At 41.5% G+C, this 21,625-nt stretch overlaps 2 protein-coding genes across 2 annotated transcripts; one reads left to right on the top strand and one right to left on the bottom strand.

The window, feature by feature from the left end:
* On the bottom strand, positions 1-10,185 carry chtopa (chromatin target of PRMT1a). The gene is made up of 6 exons (XM_077590458.1): positions 9,889-10,185; positions 8,675-8,764; positions 7,591-7,741; positions 4,148-4,319; positions 3,917-4,063; positions 1-605 (listed from the first exon to the last, which is right to left on the bottom strand). The coding sequence occupies exons 1-6, from the start codon at positions 9,900-9,902 to the stop codon at positions 415-417; spliced, it is 765 nt and encodes a 254-aa protein (XP_077446584.1). The 5' UTR covers positions 9,903-10,185; the 3' UTR covers positions 1-414.
* A 20-nt stretch (positions 10,186-10,205) lies between these two features.
* On the top strand, positions 10,206-15,089 carry snapin (SNAP associated protein). The gene is made up of 4 exons (XM_077590459.1): positions 10,206-10,372; positions 10,537-10,583; positions 11,118-11,236; positions 14,378-15,089. Exons 1-4 carry the CDS (start codon positions 10,251-10,253, stop codon positions 14,483-14,485), a joined length of 396 nt encoding a protein of 131 aa, XP_077446585.1. The 5' UTR covers positions 10,206-10,250; the 3' UTR covers positions 14,486-15,089.
* Positions 15,090-21,625: the final 6,536 nt, after the last annotated feature.

Here is a 21,625-nt window from a genome sequence, read left to right on the forward strand (position 1 = left end):
TTGCTACAAAGAAAGATTTGTTTTCACTTTTTTTTTTACAGAACTTATGAAACATTTCAAACAAAAAAATGAACGTGGAACAAATTCTGTGTCAAAAGGTGACTTAAACGTAATTTCCAACAGTGATAAACCTTGAACTTATTCTAAAAGGACAATTAAAAACAGTCAAGATTTATAAAAGTCCTTTTAAACTGTTAAGTATAACTAAAAGGGGCTTCATAGGAAAAGCTGTAGAAATTACATGTAGGATGAAAGCACATTCAGCGTTAGTGATTTTCTGCTTGTCGAAAGAGTCCAGGACTGTTTATTCTCTCATCAAAACCAATGAGCCCATTTACTAAGAACAAGTCGATAACACTACACAGTATGTCTTAAAAGGATCTGTACAGTTCTTGCATTAACTTAAGGCCAGTGTCACTCCATACTTTCTGGGTCTGCCTGGGCCATGTAGGCATCCAATTCAGCATCTAGGTGACCTTTGGTCTTTGACATGTAGGCATCTAGCTGGTTGTCCAGTTGCTCGCGAGTCATCGAAGGTCGGCCGACACCTCTGCCACGGCCCCGTCTTCCAGCAAATCCACCTCGTCCACGCAGACCACCCCGCCCTGTGCACAAAACAATACAAGGTGGAAAGATTAATTGGAAGTAGAACCTTATGTTAAGAAAACTGTAGCCAATTTCTGTGCTTTTTTTTGTTAAGCTCCAGTTTAAACTCAAGTTTTGAGAGTGCGATGTCAACACATTTAAGGAAAAGGCAAGACCTAGTTTGAATGACAATAAAAAATGCTCCAAGTATATAAGGTATGCAAATACCGCATTTGTTCAGACTTGTCATAATGGAGAAAATCGTATTCCGAAAAATGATACCGCTTGCTAATACACTTGAAACGAGTACAATAGTATAATCAGCAATTTCATTTTGATATAAAAACATAAATAAAAATGGACAAAGTAATCAGAATTAAAAGATTTATCGGAAGAACAGATGTTTAGTGTGCATTAAAACAGATCCGCCATATTTACCCGCATATAAGCCGCCTCTGTGTAGAAGCCGCACCCTTAAAATTGCCTTAAAATGTTGAATTTTACAATTTTATCGCATAGAAGCCACCCCGATTCACAAATTTCACATCCATATTCATAGTTTTAATAGGAAGTACAAATGTGTTACTTGAAGGGAAAATCATAAGAAAAATCATCGCACATGGTATTTCTGAGATACTATATGAATCAAAAGCACATTAGGGTCAATACAGTAAAGGAAGTTAATATGCCGGTCTTTGTAAATGCAAAATATCAAAATATTTAATTTGAAAAAAAAAAAAAAAAAAAAAAAGTCTATATTGATGAGATCCTGATGCTTTTTAATGACAGAAATTACAATTTTCTTACCAGAAGTTTAAGATGCTGTGGTGGGCAAATTGCTTCTTATGTCTTAATCTCTTTTTTTTTCCCCGATGGTTCATATTACTGCAATAGTTGTCACTTTCGAACAAAAAATAAAAAGCAATGCGGAATTTTGTTTTATTTCATAACCACAAAGGTACAATCATTTCCTTTCAAAAAGGAAGTAACGTAAGCACAACTAGGAAGTGTGTCTGTAGCGGTATAGTGTTCACCAAGTCTTTGGGTGCAATAATAGCATGAGATACACATAACGCAGGTATCAAGGCTGATATTTTAATGATCGACCGCAAGATCTTCGATCAGCCTTAACAACTATTGGGATGTGCTGACATGGTAAACGCTACAAACGCATTCATCAAGGCTACTCGCGTCTGGCCAGTCAGAGCACATTTAACTAGGCGGTGCCCTATGTAAGATGGCAACGCCCTTAGCGAGCAGTGACAGGCACAAGTGAGGTATTTCACCTTTTATGCAAAAGTTTTTTCCCTTGAATTTAATTCATAGACATCAAAATAAAGTTTAGCGTTTTATCTGTTTGTTTTCTCTATTGCAAAATAAATGACCGTATCATCCGCATTGTCTTGCGTTATGGCGTTTCGTCTGTCTCCTTGCTTGTCGTCTGTTTATGCGCAAAAAAGCCGTACCCTTGAAACAGTCATTTTTTGTCCGACAAATGTAGCTTATATGCGAGTAAATACAGTACACAAGGGCAAAAATTGGGAGACACTGTGTAAACCTGCAACTTTTCAGCACTGGAGAATTGAAAACCAAAATTGGTGTGACCTTATCATGCTTTCGACCTAACGGAGGGAAAAAAACAATGAGAAAATTTGAGGTGGCGAATTGCTTGTTGTGCTTTTCTTTCAATCTTCAACAAAGAGTGGCAGCGTAGATGCCTCAAAACAGGTCTCAAATGATGTGAAGGAAAAAGACCAACATCATGGTTTAAGGCAGAGGTGCCCAAATCCGGTCCTTGAGGGCCCCTATCCAGTCAGTTTTCCAAATCCCCCTCCTCTACTACACCGGAATCAAATGATCAACTCACCAGCAAGCTGTCCAAAAGATTAACAACGATCCTGAATATTTGATTCAGGTGTGTTGGTGTAGCAAGACATGGATAACAGACTGGTTAGGGTCCCTCGAGGACAAGAATTGGGCACCTCTGGTTTAAAAAAAAGATATTGTTGAGGCTGCTAGTTTACACTGTGATCAACATAATGAGAAATTAAAGACAAACAATTATTAGTGCTGTCCGACAAAGAAAAAAACTACCACAATGTCGGCCATTTTATATCACGATATGAATTGGCCACAATAAATGTATTTGGTGAAAAACTATTCTACTTTTTCAGCTTCTCCACAGTAATTTAATTACTGAATTGAGATTCAACTGACCAGCCACAAATTTTAAATGGATGATAGCTTCATTCTGAAACATAGCATTGCAGAATGATGAAACAAAATTTGCGTTAATTATAAAATGGAGGGTTTCCATTGTGATGAAAGAACACTTGAACCACAGTAAAATTGGCGACGGATCTATGATGACACCAATATTTGGGATTTTGATGTATATTGGCTTTTTTTCAACCCGATTTAAAACTGGGTTATTTCAGCTCAGATGCAGCCACGCTTCTCTTCTCTTTCTCCTGCCTGCTGTGTCATGCACAATTCACATCCACGCTGATAGTAAAAGACCTGGTCGTTAAGGGATCTTTTATCTTTAACAAAGACACTTCCCGCGATTATGCTTCAATTCAGCGCCCTTTGTTGCTAATGAGACGGGTCTCAGCTGCCTCCCTCCATCTTCAGTGAGAGTCGACCGGCAACGGAATTTAACAAGGAAACTCTTTCCTCACATGTCTCAACCGCAGACACCCATATTGTAATATATGGGCCATTTACCCCTAAATACATGCAGTGCATTAACCTGTAAAAAGTCAGGACTAAGCAGCAATGGATTATAACTCCAGGGTTCAGATCAGTGGAGAATAGCAGTTTACTATTAAGATATTACGGTAACGAAATGGACTCAAATGTATTCATTATAGCGCTGCATTGAACCATTACACGTCGTGACCAGAAGAAAACTTACAAAATAGGAAATTCATTTAAAAGTCTGACAAAATTGATTATTTCTATAATTCCGGGAAATTGACTTTTATCTACTTTGATCTCTACTATTCTACATACGAAAAAAAAATCTTGTTTAATGAAACAAGATTTCATATTTAAAATGAAATCATTCTAAACCATTAAATGTGAATATTTTGTAACTTGATATTTAATCATTTAATTTAGGCAAACTTTACAAATCACTATAATTTATTATGTTTTTGAGAAATTTGACTGTTTTAAGCGAGAATAAAAATAATATGACAAGAAGCCAAGAGCCACATTCATTTTGGCCAGGAGCCCCATGCAGCTCAAGAGTCACATGTTCACCACCCCTGCACTAGAGAATTTGTGCACCAATGATGGTAATTGAGCAACACTGAAATAAGTGTACCTCTGACTATTCCTCCACGGGGTGCTCCTCTCCCCATTGCTCCTCCTCGTCCAGGAATTCCTCCACGTTGGCGGCCACCTCTACGCATCGCTATACGACCAGCAAATCCACGGCCGCGCATGGGAAAACCAGGAGCCATCCGCTTTCCTACATATAAAAATATACAAAAATAAAAGCCCAAACTGTGGAAATGATGCTTAGATTTGGAGAACACAAGATCTGAATACGCACCTCTCAGGGAAAGAGCACCTCTCATCATTGCTCCTCTGCCTCTTCCTCGGAGTCCTCTGCTCATCCCACGCATTCCTCCTCTACCACCAATGGCCCCACCGCGCATCCCCACGCCAATTGGACGACCCAACCTGGCTTGGATGTTGCTCTTTCCCAGTCGTTGCTTCAGGCTCTGACAAATCATTTAAAAAATGTGAGGACTTTTGTTTAATGTGCCTCTCAAATAGCACTGATCAAAATTCAGGATTCAGGAAGGCAAGCAGCAAGACAGTGGCTTGAAAACTCATGAAGGTGACTAGAAAAATGAGATGCTTTAGTGTGTACTGTCAGCTATTGCATGATTTAATTGTCTCCCTCCTGTGCTTCTTTTCCAGGCTTGGAAAACACCTTGATTTTAAACAAGTAAACATCCAAAACATGGCAGAAACACCTTGATTTTAAACAGTTTGAATAAAAACAGTGAATTATAGCTTGTAGATTATACAATGTCCAGCTACAATTTCAAGTCGGAATATTTGTGGTATGCACACACACACACCGTATTTTCACACCTATACTATGCCGAGCCTCTTTTAGCACTGTATGGATTTTGAATCAGGGTTGAAAATGCCTCTTAAGTGTCCTGTGTCATCTAATGCATCATAAATGAATGGACAGTGCATTACATCAAGAAAGAAGGAGCGAACATTGGGTAACCACTAGGAATAAAATCATCGTTAAGATGGAAAATGGCCTATTGCGAGATGATTCCTCTGGATACTAACATGATTAGAACCAAACCAAAGAACTTTTACGATAGCTTAGCTCCTGACGAAGACAACGAAGATGAACTTCAGCCTCGTTCCAGTGTCTCCTTGGGAGACCAGGAGGCAGCAAAACTCTACGCCGAGAACGAGTTTTTAACATGAATGAGGATGCCTTCATGGGCATTCTTATTCAAAGATGAACTGAACATAAGGATCATCGTGTGGGAATGATGGTAAAGCCAGTCTTAATCGAGAAGTTCGACCGTCCTCATGCTTAAAGACAAGAACAAAGCCTTGATGCCCGTCTACTGGATGAGCAACAGAAAAGCCTAAATCATGAAATCCTTCACAAAAGACTGGTTCTTAAACTATTTCATCCTGAACATGACACTGTACCTCGCTGAAAGGGGGCTGCCCTTCAAGGTCCTCCTTCTACTGCAGTGCAGGAGGACTAGAATTCCTTTATTGTCATTACACAAGTATAATGGATTTGGACTAAAACTCCCATTAACCTGTTTTTTATTTATTTATATCAAGCGGAGAGGAACTATTTTAGCTGCGAGTACAGTATTTAAAGCATTTAATTTTTTTTATATATAGATTACATTTATATATTAATACATTAGTCTTTTCATATGCTTATAGCTGTCATATTTAATAAATACACTTCATGCTAATTAACCGATTATGGCAGCCATATCTGGTCTACATTATCCGCGATATTCGAAGGGTTACTATACTACTGTACCGCATACATTCCTCAGCCGCTTCATGAGGCACACATCCAATGGCTTGTTAACACCATTTCCAATTGCTAAACACATGACAGCAAATCAATCCATTTAGGCATCTTGACTACAACATGAATTATTTTGTGAAATCCCAGGCGTAACCGGATTCCTGTGGGATGGGAATCAAAATTTTATTAATCCAAGATTGCGATGTTTACGGGAATAATAATCAATGGGAATGTGTGGGATCCGTAACACATAAATACATGATTTTCATCAATATAAAACAATCCGACAAAAGCATAAATAATAAATCCACGCATGATTCATGGTCTATTCTAGACATTGTCAAGACCATCTTCTATTGTTAAAAACGTGTTGAACAACGGTGCTAAACTGGATGTTCCAGTTGGAACATATAGTGATCGAACATGACATGGTTGTTGGTCCCAGATGGGCTGATCTCAGTATTTTCTTCAGAAACTACTGATCTACTTAGAGCCTCATTCTCAAATATCTCGAGTTTAAAAAGAATGAGCTGAAAAAATGCCAGTCAGTGGCAGTCCTCAGGACAAAAATGCCTTGTTGATGCTTAAGGTTAGATTGGTTTGAGGTGATAGAAAGGCAACAGTAACTCAACCTTTCGTTACTATTGAGGTATGCAAAAGACTGCATGCTTATGTAAGCGTACGTATGCTTAAGGCACACATTTCAAGTGTCCAAGATAATGTGTCAATAAACAGGCGGATTGTCAAAACTCTTATGTCAAGCCAGCCAACCAGTTCCCCACTTAAAATGTCGGATGCGATGCGGTCTGAGAGCAAGAGGTGCTCATCAACGGAGCCAAACATGGCTCACGGGCACTGTTCCCTCTAAGCTGCGCGCGTGCGCAATTGCGCACTACTCTCGTCTCCTCTGCGCAGCAGCAATCCTATGGCGCGCAGTAAAAAAAAAAAAAACTGATATTTTTTTTTTTTTTTTTTTTTTTTTTTTTTTTTTTTTTTTTTTTTTTTTTTTTTACCCCTTTCTTCATGATGGCGCCGTTTAAGCAGCAGCCAGTGGCAGTAGCTCTGTCCACTTATGTGTGATACTGGTGTGCCCATAGCGAGCAATGATGATGTCGTGACCGGATGATTCGCCTAAAGACGTTTTGCCGACGGACGTTTGACAGACGGACAGGTCTCCGAATGAACGTTCGTTCAAACAGCGTTTAATGATTAAATACAAATACTAGTATTTGTATTTAATCATTAAACGCTGTTTTCAGCTGGATTTGACCGAATTTGAGAGCATTTTAAGCCGTTTGGCGAATGGACGTATATGGACATTTTTTTGCCTCCATCGCGACATCATCGCGACATTTTACCGAGGAATTCACTTCCCTGGGCTCGGTTCTAATGTCCAAAGAGCTCCAGTATTTGTATTTAATCATTAAATGCTGTTTTAGGATGGATTTGACCCGATTGCTGTCATTTTACGGCTCGGTTCTGCTACATCTGCCCGCCCAAGAGTGTTTATTCCCGGGCTGCCATTGATGGTAGACTAACATTGATTTTTACTATAATTTGGACAACACCGGCGGCGGGCCGGATTAAAAATCCTAACGGGCCGTATATGGCCCGCGGGCCGAGGTTGAAAAACTTGTACACACACGATCCGGGGGCGGGGCGAGCGCGCGAATCCCGTTTCGGCGAAACCTCCGTTCGGCCGAATGAACGTTCGGCGGAACGTCCATTCGGCGACCTGCCCGTCTGTCAAACGTCCGTCGGCGAAACGTCTTTAGGCGAATCATCCGAGTACCGATGATGTCGCTCACACTGGTACTCAGTGCGCTCAGGGAGGTTGACTTTCTGCTCAGACCAACGAAAAATTAGAGGGAACATTGCTCACGGGCCATACATTCCCAACACGACAAAATATAATACAAATGATTTTATAAAAGTCCAACGACCCTAGGGACACGTACCTGTTTGTGACTCAGGGCAGCTTGCACTGACGGTCGATTCTCCATCTGCTGGGCCAACCGGCGATTGCGAGCACTGGCCATATGCTGCTGTTGCATGGTGGCTCGAATGCTAAGCGCAGTGGGCTGCTTGTTCTTCAGCATGTTAGTGAAGCTTTAGAAGGTGGAAGGGAAAAGAGGACGTAAAATACGAGGACAGGGCACACAGAAGAGGAGGAAGCAGGATTCCACATCAAGTCATTTCTCACGTCATGGATGTGGCCACACTTACTGCCATGGCTCGTATGTGATTTATATTCCATTTGCAGGCACTAATTTCTCTCTTTGGAATGTCAAAACATTTTATTCAAAACCAAAGACAAGGAGCAAAGTAGACTGAGGGAGAAAGAAGAGCCAAAGATGTGAATTCAACAGGAAGAGAGATAGAGTAGAATTGCCTCTTACTGGCCCCAAGCTGACTGGTTCATTGGGTCGTCCTGCAGTCGCAGAGGCCATGGACTATTTGGCAACTTGGCCTCTTACAGCAAGGACCATGACACAGATGAAGCGCAGCAGGGAAGGCTGCTTTGTCACGTCCAAGCTAGGACTAAGTACCGTGTATAGACGAAGTGAAAGAAACAGATTAGAAAGACAAGAAGTGCTCAACTTTGGCTGGTTTGAGAGAGAAACCTTTTTAGACTATTAAAGTGCATATCCACTCCCTTTTATGGGTTATACTTTATGTACACAGTACCATGTACATTACAGGGAGTGCAAGTGCCATGGAATTTTCAGGACAATGTTCAAGGCCATTGTAGGTCTAGCAAGTACCACTTCCAGGCCTTTTGTGTACTGCTCACACACAACGTGGACTGGATAACATGTTTAGTGGCTTGCTACCTTCTTAATCGATTTTATGCAGCCAAAATGTTTCACAGGTCCAACGAAGCTGAGTGAGCAGTACACAGACAGGGACATTCTAAACGGCATCCATTTTGAGACAGCTCCCTGACAGTGGCCTTCTTCAGAGAGCACAAAGACCTCCAAAATAACAAGGATGGCCCTTGGGTCTGGTGATAAACTGGAGACAGGGTGCATGGCGTCTCACCGCTCATTCAGGGACACTTTGGTGGTGCTCTTCAGGACCACTTTTTGAGATGATGCAGCACTCATTTTTAATGAATTCTGTTGCAGGCTCCTGGAAAAAAAAATTGAATACAGAGACATTCAATTGGGTTGCAAAAAAATAAACGGAAAGTTGGACGGCAACATTACGAAAAGATAAACAGAGTCAGTTAATCCTCTATGACGCACTCCGTCACTCAATCACAGAGCTGGCAACCTCTCCGAAATTTCGAAGCCCCCCCCCCCCCGTATACAACGAAATATCCCATGTTAAAGCAGTCTCCAAAAGGACCGACATTTGCACATTGGACAACTTGCAAGTGCGACTTCAGCGTAACATATGGTGGAATTACTGACTGTAAAACGCACATAGGACCCAAACACAAAAATAAATATATTTTCATTATGTGTACTTTTTCAATAGTTGGCAAAAACACAATATTTCAATTAATGTAAAAACATGATAACATTTTGATTGAAATTGCCCTATGTTATTATTATTTATTTTTTTACATGTTATATCGATTTGGCGTGAATCGCATTCACTCCGGAAATCCCCCGGAAATGGGACAAGGGCACTCCTGAAATGGGGTCGACGGAGGCGCCCTCTGTCATCAATGGCACTACAACATGAGAATTCACAGCCTGAGCTGCCAGTTTAAATGAATGGCACATCTATTTTTGTCAATAGCAGGCAGTGAGTTAAATACTAATAAACTCTTAACTATTAGTGTGTTTCCACACACTATTGGAGAACATGACATTTCAATTATAAATGAATTAAAAAAATACATTTAAAAAATAATTAGACCTTGGCAGCATATTGGCCACACACAAGATATTAACTTTACAGTACATTACGCAAAATGTGATTTTCACGAATGTGGACGCAGGGTCTCTTTTATAAGGTTAAGTTATTCCTTTTTCCATTTTCTCTGTTGTTTTAAAAAAGTGTCACTCGGCCTATAAAGGTTTGGTTAAATATCACCTGTTTAAGTCATTCAATTGGCTCTCTTAAAGACTACAACAGATAACCCCCACCACTCCCACACATTAGCACATTAGGCTTTGATTACTCACTCATCTGTTATAAAAAAATATACTACATACAAGTTGTATAAACAAATCACGCACTTTTAAATGTAGCGTAAGTGACTATACGACATTTAGTGAAAAAGAATTGAATAATTGACTTACAATGAATGTTGCATTGGTCAGGAAAAGCTAGTAGGCTCAATTTAGCTTCAAGAGCTAGCTTGAACCAACACTACCAGGCCGAGAGAGGTGTTGGGTTTTGTCCCTTTAGATCGACGAAAAACAATTTTCCACCAAATTTAGCGCCACAAAAAAACAAGTATGGATTGACGTCAGGTTTACTATCTACAACGAAACGGAAAAGTGGAACAGGACCTCAGAAGGAGTGAATTTATAAAATGGTACTGCCTATGCCCTATGAAGCTGAACGTATCACTGGGAGAAAATGGAGAAGCTTTATAACCTACGTCACGACGACGTCACTTCCGTTGTAGGTTTTCCTCGTGTTTTTTTCTTCATTGACAATGAAAATGGCTTCCGCGGTTGTTGTTGACAGTTCCTCGGGCAAAGATGCAATTGCTGAGGGGATGCTCGACCTCTTAGAACCAGCCATTCACCAGCTCGACCTACATGTGCACTCTGTCAGGTATATACACGAAAATTATTCATTTCATTTTACTTTATTAAAACGTAATAACTCCCACATTGCTGTTAATCAATGGTCTCGTGACACATCTCGTGTCTCCCAAGAATGTTTGATATTCGACGAAAGCAGATTTTTTTTGAATGGCATTTTTTTCTTCTCTACAGAGAGAGTCAAGTCGAACTAAGGGAGCACATAGATAATCTTGCCACAGGTAGTTATTGTCATTTTAAATTTGCTGAATGTCTCATCCACGACGCATCTCATTTCATATTCTGAACCGCTTTATCCTCACTAGGGTCGCGGGGGGTGCTGTAGCCTATTCCAGATGACTCTGGGCCAGAGGCGGGGGACACTCTGAATTGGTGGCCAGCCAATCACAGGGCACAAGGAGACAAACAACCATTCACGCTCACACTCATAACTAGGGGCAATTTAGTGTCCAATCGGCCTACCATGCATGTTTTTGGAATGTGGGAGGAAACTGGAGTACCCGGAGAAAACCCACGCATGCAAACTCCACACAGGTGGACCAACCTGGATTTGAACCCAGGTCCCCCACTGTGAGGCCGACGCGCTAACCACTCAGACACCGGGCTCCCCTCATCCACGACTCACAAATTTAAAAAACACGAACTATAAACAGTCAACAGATTTTGCTTTACCAAAAGTCTACATTTACATCTATTATAAAATATACACTGAATGCATATTCATATTATTGTTGTTTGATCTGCTTTGTCTACAGAATTACTCAGAATAAATGAACATCAAAAGGTAGTGCTAGATCTGGATCCATATGTAAAGAAACTTCTCAATGCAAGACGAAGAGTGGTACTTGTCAACAACATACTGCAGAATGCTCAGGTTAGTGCTGTGTGATTTTGAAATATTAACAGCTTGAAAGGACAAAACAGGACATTTATCTTCTTGTAGATGAGTGACGTCATGCACACTGCCACCACTGACATATTTTTTATTATTTGTTAAAAAGGGACTTCAAATCATACACATGAAGATGAAGAAAATTAAGTGTTACATTGATTGTATTATGTTTGTCTTTTATGGCATTCCAGATTTTCAGCTGCAGTTGTTCTGAAACCACTGTATAAATACATTTGAGTTTATTGAATTGAATGCTTTTAATGTCATTATACAGTGGTACCTTGACATACGATCGTAATCCGTTCCGAGTCTGAGATCGTATGACGAGCTTTTCGTAACTCGAGCGGACGTTTCCCATTGAAATGAATTGAAAACAAATTAATTCGTTCCAACCCTCTGAAAAAACACCAAAATCAGGATATTAGATTGGAAAAAATGTTTTATTTCTTCTAATGCGCCATCTATTAACAAAGTAACACATAACTAGTGGTTTAATAGTAATAAAATGTGTTTAATCTAACTAAAATTGGGCAGATTTCGCCGACGGGAGACAGATGTTTGGGGGTGTGGGGGGGGGGGGGTGCGTTTTTTTCCCCACGACAGCGCACTCGTTAACGGAACAAACAAATTTAAATTAACTTGGATTAATATATACAGACACACTCAAACATACGTTTAATATAACTACACAAAACTGAATTCTAATTTTGTTTTAATCTTTTTTTTTTACCTTCATTCTCTTCGGGTTAGTTGTTTGCCACGCCTCCACCCTCACGTTCGCTATCGATGGGCTGTTTGCTGCAGTACTACGTATTCCCTTCAAAATATTCCGAAAATGATGCACACAAATGTCCTCACAATAGGATAACCCACGACCACTTGCCAACGAGAAATAGTCTTGTAGTACATATTAGCGATCGCTCCGCTGCTCATAAGAACATCAGGGGGACCGGCTCGCAACTCCCTCGTTGTAATAGCTCTGTTCGCAACCACTTTGAACGGCGCCTATGAGAGAGAGTTGCGACCAGAAATATTACAAAGAGGGAATTGCGAGCCAGTGCCGCTGGATGTTCTTATGAGCAGCGAACGGAAAGTAATATAATACTCCTCGTATTAGATAATAATAACAGGAAATGCAACAGCTGAGCTTACCCACGTATTGATTGTGGGTAATGAAGTTTTATTCTGAGAAAGAGTGCCATTGCCTATCGGCGTTGTGCACGAATATACTTAATTACCCAGAAAGCCCTCTTTTTGCCCGCGCATGCGCGTTGTGCGTTTCCTGGTCGATGCGTAGGAGAAACTCGTCTGAATTAATCGTCCAGTGCTCGTAGATATTGTTATACACGAAAGACATGCGGCAAAAAAGACAGTGCGCTACAATGATAAACAGCCTCTCATGTCATGGCCACCTGGCTTGGTCGCATCTCGAAATTTTAATTGTATCGCGAGCGAATTATTCAATCGAAATTTTCGTCGTACCACGAAAATTTCGTATGACGAGCGGCCGTATGACGAGGTATGACTGTATAACCCACACACGTGTAAAACGCGCACCCATAATTTGTGACTAAAAGTTGTTATATTTTATTATATATAATTTTTTCACTTTTTCTCAACTCACCAAGGATTGCACGGGTACTGGTAACTGGCAAATGTTGAACACATCGCCATGACAAAATATTTATACACAACGTATGGTACGAAAGTTGGTAAAACAAACTACTACCAATATGAACACACATCTCAAATGGAATTTAGAATTTTAAATCCTTAAAGTCTAATTCATCATTATAATATTTAATTTTTTTCAAAGTCTGATTCATCATCATCGGACTCACCAAACAATTGATTCCAGTCTTGAGTTCTTTTTTTAAGTGTTGAGCACCGGCCAATAGAACGGGCTCTCGCGCCCCATCTGGCGGACAAATACAGGTTGTACGTCTCCCATTATAACGCCTGCTGAGGGGACTTTTTCACTGGCGGAGGGCAGTGTTTCACCGGGATTCGTGTATAATGCGCACCCAAACTTTGCTTCAGTTTTTTGGTACAAAATGTTGCGCTTTATACTCGAATAAATTCGGTAGTCCAAGAGAGATCAGCAGAACGGAGCGGCCTTGTTCCATCTGAAGTCTAGGATGAGTTCCATGGTGTTTGAGTTGTTCAGTTCTATGGACTCCACAACAAACAAACAAAGAAACACAGATAATCAATATATATAGTCATGATAAATAAATAATCAATAAATAGTAATAGATAAATAAATGGTCAACATAATTAAGAAGTAGTCAACATGGGTAAGTTTATTTTAGTTTAGTTCATCATGCCCCAAAACTTTTTTAAATTATAAAGTTAGGTTTCGTATGACCATTTGACATTTCATTTTGATGATAATTCTACATTTCACGAAAGCTTTTTAACAACTGAAGTATGTTGTGATTTCTAACTGTTGAAGGATCTTTTAACCCGATACAGGGCATGTGAATATTTTGGGTCATTTAAAAAATAAATAAAAAAATCCACAAAGACTTACCTGGAGTTTACATATGAGGACATCACATTTGGGTTTATTTATACCCCAATATTAATGTTTTGTCTCCAAGTCTAGCTAAGCCAAGCCCGGGGAGAACATGCAAACCCAACTCAGGAAGATCCCAACCTGGGATTGAACTCTCGATCCCAGAACTGTAAGGCTGAGGCGCAAACCACTCCCCTGCTGGGCTGCTATAGAAAAAAAATTAAAACAGGAATATACATTCTTGGGTATGAGAACCCCCCCAAAAACGTTTTTAAAAATAATGCTTTGCCTACCATTGACAGTCATAATGTCCAATTAATTTACATTGTGTGGACTAGATGTCAATACTCATCTTTTAGTGTCATTGACAATGTTTGACGCCCAATCGATTGTGATTGGAAGAGGCTGGCAGTGATCATTCCCTGTCAGTCCACAATAAATTTCTTAATGAACAATCACCGTGGATTGTCTTGTGCCATTAATGGCAGTCCATGAGTTAAATGAGTGCCTCATAAAGGTTTAAATGTATAGAAATGACAACCAGATGAAACAACTGCAAAAAAAGTAAAGTAAGCATTGAAATACCCATGTTATTTTGTCCTCAGGAACGTCTAAGAAGATTAAACCATAATGTAGCCAAAGAGACTGCACGAAGAAAAACCATGTTGGAGGCCTCTGGAGTGTTCACCTCACGCTCTCCCAGTAAACCTTAAATTTCAGAATTTTGGATTGCTTCAATCAACAAGAACTCAAATACCTATACATATAAAAGATCAATCTTCCAATGACCCGAAGCCTGCTATTTGCTGATATATTGATGTACTGCACTGCATTATTGTATGAGTTATGTCTCACGAGAAAGCATTTCGAACAATCCTGATTGCATGTTAATAACAATTTGATAAATTATTAGGGCTAAATACTTGGAGTATTTGTGATTCACCCTTACACACTGCAGAATTGGATATTAAGACCAAGGTGACTATTAAGTAGGGCCTCAATTTTTTTCCTCATTTTGTGATGCTGCAAAAGACGAGACATTTTAAAGAGAAATACTTTTGATATTTGTGTTTGCCGCATTCTTTTAAAAGGCATGATCACTCTTTAAAATTGTTTTTGTTGATTTGTTAATTGATTTTTTTTATGCCCAAATCATTAATTGGGCCTACATAGTCAATTCCATGTTGATTGTTTAATTCAAATCCACATTTGGGATGTACATGGGCAAAATAATTAGACAAATAAATATTGTTTTTCAATGAAAGGTTGTAATGTTTACCTTTGATGCAAGTACAAATAAAGTATTAATGATTATGCGCCCATCTGTCATCTTCCTCTTTGTATGAAGTAAGGTCGCAGGGTCAGCAGCTTCAGCAGGGAAGCCCAGTCTTACCTCTCCCGAGCCACTTCATCCAGCTCTTCCAGGAGAATCCCAAGGCGTTCCCAAGCAAGCCGGGAGACATAATCCCCCCGGCATGTCCTGGGTCAGCCCTGTGTCCTCCTCCTGGTGAGGCGTGCCTGGAACACCTTACCAGGAATACATTCTTGGGTATGAGAACCCTCCCCCAAAAAACGTTTTAAAAAATAATGCTTTGCCTTCCATTGACAGTCATAACGTCCAATTAATTTACATTGTGTGGACTAGATGTGAATACTCATCTTTTAGTGTCATTGACAGTGTTTGACGCCCAATCGATTGTGATTGGAAGAGGCTGGCAGTGATCATTCCAATCAGAGGCGCCACCAAACTGGAGCCCCTCAACGGCTCAACATAGTGCCTGCAACACCCCACTAGGGAAGCATCTAGGAGGCATCCTAATCAGATGCTCGAGCCAACTCATCTGACTCCTCTCGATCCGGAGGAGCAGCGGAGCAGCAACCCTCCCAGATGACTGAGCTTCTCAACTTATGTCTTCGGGAGAGTTCGAATATCCTGCAGAGGAAACTCATTTCAGCCGCTTGTATCCGCTTGGATCTTGTTCTTTCCGTCACAACCCACAGCTAGTGACCATAGATGAGGGAAGAAACGTAGATTGACGGGTAAATAGAGAGCTTCAATTTACGGCTCAGCTCCTTCTTCGCCACGATGGACCAATGCAGAGTCTGCATCACTCCAGAAACCGCACCGGTTCACATGTCAATCTCCCGCTCCATTTTTCCCTCACTCATGGACAAGACCCCAAAAAACTTAAACTCTTCCACTTGAGGAAGTACTTCATCTGTGGCCTAGGGTGGGGATGCCACCTTTTTCCGACTGAGGACCATGGTCTCAGATTTGGAGGTGCTGATTCTCATCCTAACTACTCCATACCCGGTTGCAAATGGTTCCAGTGAGAGTTGGAGATGTAGCCAACAGAACCACATCATCTGCAAAAAGCAGGGATGTAATACTGAGGCCATCAAACTGGAGCCCCTCAACGGCTCAACATAGTGCAGCCTTGTCATAGTCCAACCCCCAGTGCAAATGGATCCGACTTACTATGGGGACCAGAGTCTGACACCGGTCAGACACCCCACAAGACTCCCCAGGGAACTTAGCCGAACACCTTTTCCAAGCCCGCAAAACACATGTAGAAGGTTGGTTGGAAGTCCCAGAAGGAAATGTTTAGGTCTGCCGGGCTGGACCGGCATCCTCCCCTACCATTGGTGTCAACTCAGTATCAGGTGGTGATCGGTTGACAGTTCCGCCCCTCTCTTCACCCGAATGCCCAAGACATGCGTCTGCAAATCCGATGACATGACTACAAAGTTGATCATCGCACTGCGGCCTAGGGTGTCCTGTTGCCAAGTCCACATATGGACACCGTTATGCAATAGAACACCTGTCGGGTTCAGATCAGGAGAGACGTTCTTCCAAATCATGCCCCTCCAGGTCTCACTGTCATCTCATAGTAATTGCCCATGTGAGCATTGAATTCCCCCAGCAGAACTAGCGAGTCCCCAGGAGAGGCACTCGCCTGCACCCTTTCCAGGGAATCCAAAAAGGGTGGATACTCTGAACTTCTTTTTTGCCTCCAGGCCTGGGTCCTGAATGGGGCCCATGTGATCCACGTTCAGGGAAAACGTAGTTCATTTATTTTACTCGTCATAAGATGTCGTCTAAATCGTTTCATCATTCATCAAATCATCATTTTGTTACTATATTGACCATTCGACATCCATCTGATCTAGATGCACTTTCAGGTTGCTGACTGGAAAAAGTCATCGCTCTCTCTCTCTCTCGCTATCTTGTGTGTCGACTCCAGACATCTGCAATACGACAATGAACTCCAGCCTTGACCCAACATGTGGTCGGATATTGAGGATGACATGGTGAAGATAAAAAGTCTACACACCTGTTTAAATGATAAATTTTTGTTACCTACAATATATGAAGACAAGATACATCATTTTAAAACATTCCCACTTTGAAAATACAAAACTGGGATGTTGGGGTTTCACACTTTTTGAAGTTCAGTTGTAAGCAATCACATCTAAAATGTTTAATCGGTTAGCGAACGCCTGACATCATTTAAGGTCCCTATGATTAACCCCAAAATATATTCAGCAGTCCCAATGTTCATTTTCTGACACTTTTTCCAACACATTTAATGTTAAAACAAGTGATTTTATTGATCAAAGGTGTCAGTAAGGCAGATGAGTGGTTAGTGAGTTGGTCTCACAGTTCTTGGGTCGAATCCCAGCTTGGTCCTACTGTGTGTAGTTTGCATGTTCTGTGTCTAATAAGGTTTGCTCCCACATTCCAAAAACAATCATGGTAGGATGGTTGAACACTCTAAATTGCCCCTAGGTATTAGTGTCAGTGTGAATTGTTATCCGTCTCCTTGTCCCCTGCGGTTGGCTGGCCACCAATTGAGGGTGTCCCACGCCCCGTGCCCGAAGTCAGCTGGGATAGGCTCTGGCACCCCCCTTTCTGAATGAATGAATGAATGAATGGCTGAACGAATGAACGAATGAACAAATGGATGGAGGGACGGATGAACGAACAAATTAATTAATTTCCAAGTCAATAAATAAACAATACTATGGAAGACAGTATCAGATATCTTTTTGTCGTTGAACAATACATTACAAATTCTTTCTAAATCTGTCAATAATAACATGTCAAATAACAAAATATGACAATTAGTAACATGTGTATATTGTCGACCCGGCGGCTAAGTGGTTAGCGCGTTAGCCTCACAGTGGGGGACCTGGTTTGAAATCCAGGTCGCTCGACGTGTGTGGAGTTTGCATGTTCTCCCCGGGCCTGCGTGAGTTTTCTCTGGGTACTACGTTTTCCGCCCATATTCCAAAGACATGCATGGTAGGCTGATTGGACACTCTAAATTGCCACTATGTATGAGTGTGAGCGTGAATGGTTGTCCGTCTCCTTATGCCTTGCGATTGGCTGGCCACCAATACAGGGTGTCCCCCGCCTCTGGCCTGAAGTCAGCTGGGATAGGCTCCAGCACCCCCCCCCCCCCCCCCCCCCCCCCGTGACCCTAGTGAAGATAAATGAGATAAGATGAAGCTTGTGTATTATATGGATTTACAGCATTTGATGGCTATCCATGGAACTCTCCTCCTCCCTTGAGGCTGCGATTAGTACGAGGATTCTGCGTGATCTCAAGTAAAATCAAGTGCTCAGGCCGCATAATGGCCACCCTGGCTATGTTTGGCTTTGTCATTGCTTTAGCTATGGGTTTTAGTCTTTGAGCTCAGAATTGGGCTGTTGCAGAAATTGTGAGGGATTTTATTGCAAATAAGTCAATGAGCTGTGAAAAAATTAAACATCACGTGTTTAGACTCTACAATCTGATTGGGTACACCTGGAGTGGCGGCCTGGCGGTTTGAGTTTTTGCCCTCACAGCTCTGGGGTCCTGGGTTCAAATCCAGGTCAGTCAACCTGTGTGGAGTTTGCATGGTCTCCCTGGACCTGTGTGGGTTTTCTCCGCGTACTCCATTTTCCTCCCACATTCCAAAGACATGCCTGGTAGGCTGAGTGGACACTCTAAATTGCCCCTAGGTATGGGTATGAGTGCGAATGGTTGTCCGTCTTGTCCTTGGATCGGCTGGCCACCGATACAGGGTGCCTCCCGCCTCTAGCCGAAGTCAGCTGGGATGGGCTCCAGCACCCCCCGCAACCCTCGGGAGGATAAAGCGGTCCAGAAAATGAATGAATAAATGAACGAATACACCTGGAGTCTCTCTTTATCAGTGTTTCTTGCTTTATTGGACAACTAAAATAACTTCAGATGTTGGTGGTATTACTAAAGCATATAAAATCCCCAAATCGAGCAAGGCAGCACAAATTAGAGGCCATCTGTTTGCTAAAACGTGCATTGCATGGCGATGATGATGACAAACATTCATTTATTTTTTGAACCGCTTTATCCTCCTCTCCCAGCTGACATCGGGCAAGAGGAGGGGGACACCCTGAATTGGTGGGCTGTCAATTGCAGGGCACATGGAGACAGTCAACCATTCACACTTACACTCTTACTTATGGGCAATTTTGAGTGTTCAATCAGCCTACCCTGCATGTCTTTGGAATGTGGGAGGGAACCAGAAGAAAACCCACGCAGGCCGAGGCAGAACATACAAACTTCCCACAGGTGGACCGGCCTGGATTTCAACCCAGGACCCCAGAGCTGGGACCGTCTGGGCCGGTCTGTTTTTGTTCATTCATTCATTTTCCATACTGCGGGATCACCGGTGATGCTGGAGCGTATCCCAGCAAACTATGGGCACTAGTCATTGGACACTCTCAATTGATGGCCAACCAATTGGAGGAGACAAGGAGATGGACAAGAACAACCATTCACGCTCACACTCCTAGCGAGGGGCAATTTAGAGTGTTCAACCAGCCTACCCTGCAAGTCTTTTGGGATGTGGGAGGAAACCGGAGTACCTGTAGAAAATGTCTAATTTTATTTAGACACGAAAATTATAATGATTAATATTTTTAAAAATTATATAAGGGCATTCTGGTGAAAGACTGGTCGGCACGTCTGCCTCACAGTTCTGAGATCAAAGGATCAATCCCCAGTGGGTCCCAACCTTTTCATGTGGCGTGTACAAGTTCGCTTTTAACCCTTTGTAGGGCACTTTTTAAGTTGTTGTCAGACAGCAAAATTTGAATAATTTTCTGGGTATTCAGCTTGATTTCAATATTTTAGGAGAGAGTTGCCCGGAACGCAATGGGAAGTAACTCAGAAATGCCTGACAATAATAGGAACTGACCCACAATGCCCCATTTTAGCAGGAAGTGAATCAGAAATGCCCCGAAATAGTAGGAAGTGACCTATTTTTAAAGATTTGTCCAATTTTTCCGAAACTCTGAGCCGATTCCTGAAAACTCAAAAATTTCCACTCACCTGATTCAGCAGTGTTTGTTGATGTGTAATAAAACTTACACTAGACGATCTTCCACTTTAGACGGCACAGTAGCTCAATGCTAAATAATAAATGTTCCCTGAAAAACAACATCTGAAGATGATCCATGGCAATATTGACGATATTATTGTCTCTTATCCAGTATTAAAAAAAGAGATAGACGTTCAGCAAACCAATTCGGGTGGCGACGAGACTAAAAAAAGTAATGTCGAGTAATGGCCATCAGAAAATGAATTGGTTCACGTCTTCTGCGATTCAGGGTGTCCCCCGCCTACCATAGGTTGCTGGGATAGGCTCCAGCAGCCCCCGTGACCCTTGTGAGTATGAGCGGTACGGAAAATGAATTAATGAATTATTAATAACATACTAAATTAATATATACTACATAGCAGGTTTGAAAGTCAAAACTACACGACACAAGTATGAGTAGATAATTTTATATCTTCTCATCTCATCTCATTTTCTGAACCGCTTTATCCTCATTAGGGTCGCGGGGGGTGCTGGAACCTATCCCAGCTGACTCCGGGCCAGAGGCGGGGGACACCCTATATCGGTGGCCAGCCAATCGCAGGGCACAAGAAGACGGACAACCATGCACGCTCACACCGATACCTAGGGGCAATTTAGAGTGTCCAATCAGCCTACCATGCATGTTTTTAAAATGTGGGAGGAAACGGGGGAACATATAAACTCCATACAGGTGACCTGGATTTGAACCCAGGACCCCAGAGCTGTGAGGCCGACAAAAATACTATTGTGCTACTTCTGTTTACATTGAATAGGTTGCAGCCCTATTATTAGAAATACATTAAAATTTGTGGCATTATATGTAAGTATAATTGATATCTGTAGTTAACATAGGTACAGTATGTGAAAATTACATTATGGGTCAAGGACACCACACTTGTATGCCAAATATTAACATTTTAGTTTACATGACCCAAAAGGTCATCAGGTCTTTATGGGGTTAAGTTTTTTTCCTTTTTTCTAAATGAGAAAAAAGTTGAATTAAAAAAAGAAGTCATAATGATGACAAAAAGACTGCGCATTTGATGTCAATAAGTAATTTATTAATACAATTTGTATAATTTGAATGGACCTGCACATACAAATATTTTGCATTCGTGGAAATACGCATAAATAGTACACCGTCACTGTCGTGTTTGAGGCTGGTTTTTAAAATACTGCCAAAAAAGTTGGAGTAAAAAAGAATTTCCAAATTCAAGTTTTGGCCCACCTCGGGGTACAGTTGTAATTCGCGCCTATGCAATGTATGTTGGGGGAGCGCTAATCTCAACGGCGCCACCTTAAAGAAAACAGTCTCCCGGGCCTGTCAATCTCGACGAACCAGACAGACCCTGGCTCGCAGTGTCGCGGTGAAAACAGCTTTCCCATTGGTTGACACCTCCCGTGCGTATGAGAGCTTGGCAGCTATTGGCTGAATCGTGTCGCGACACTGACGCGCACGATGTCTC

The sequence above is a fragment of the Stigmatopora argus genome, chromosome 21, assembly GCF_051989625.1.
Source record: "Stigmatopora argus isolate UIUO_Sarg chromosome 21, RoL_Sarg_1.0, whole genome shotgun sequence".
In the NCBI taxonomy this organism is placed as follows: Eukaryota; Metazoa; Chordata; class Actinopteri; order Syngnathiformes; family Syngnathidae; genus Stigmatopora; species Stigmatopora argus.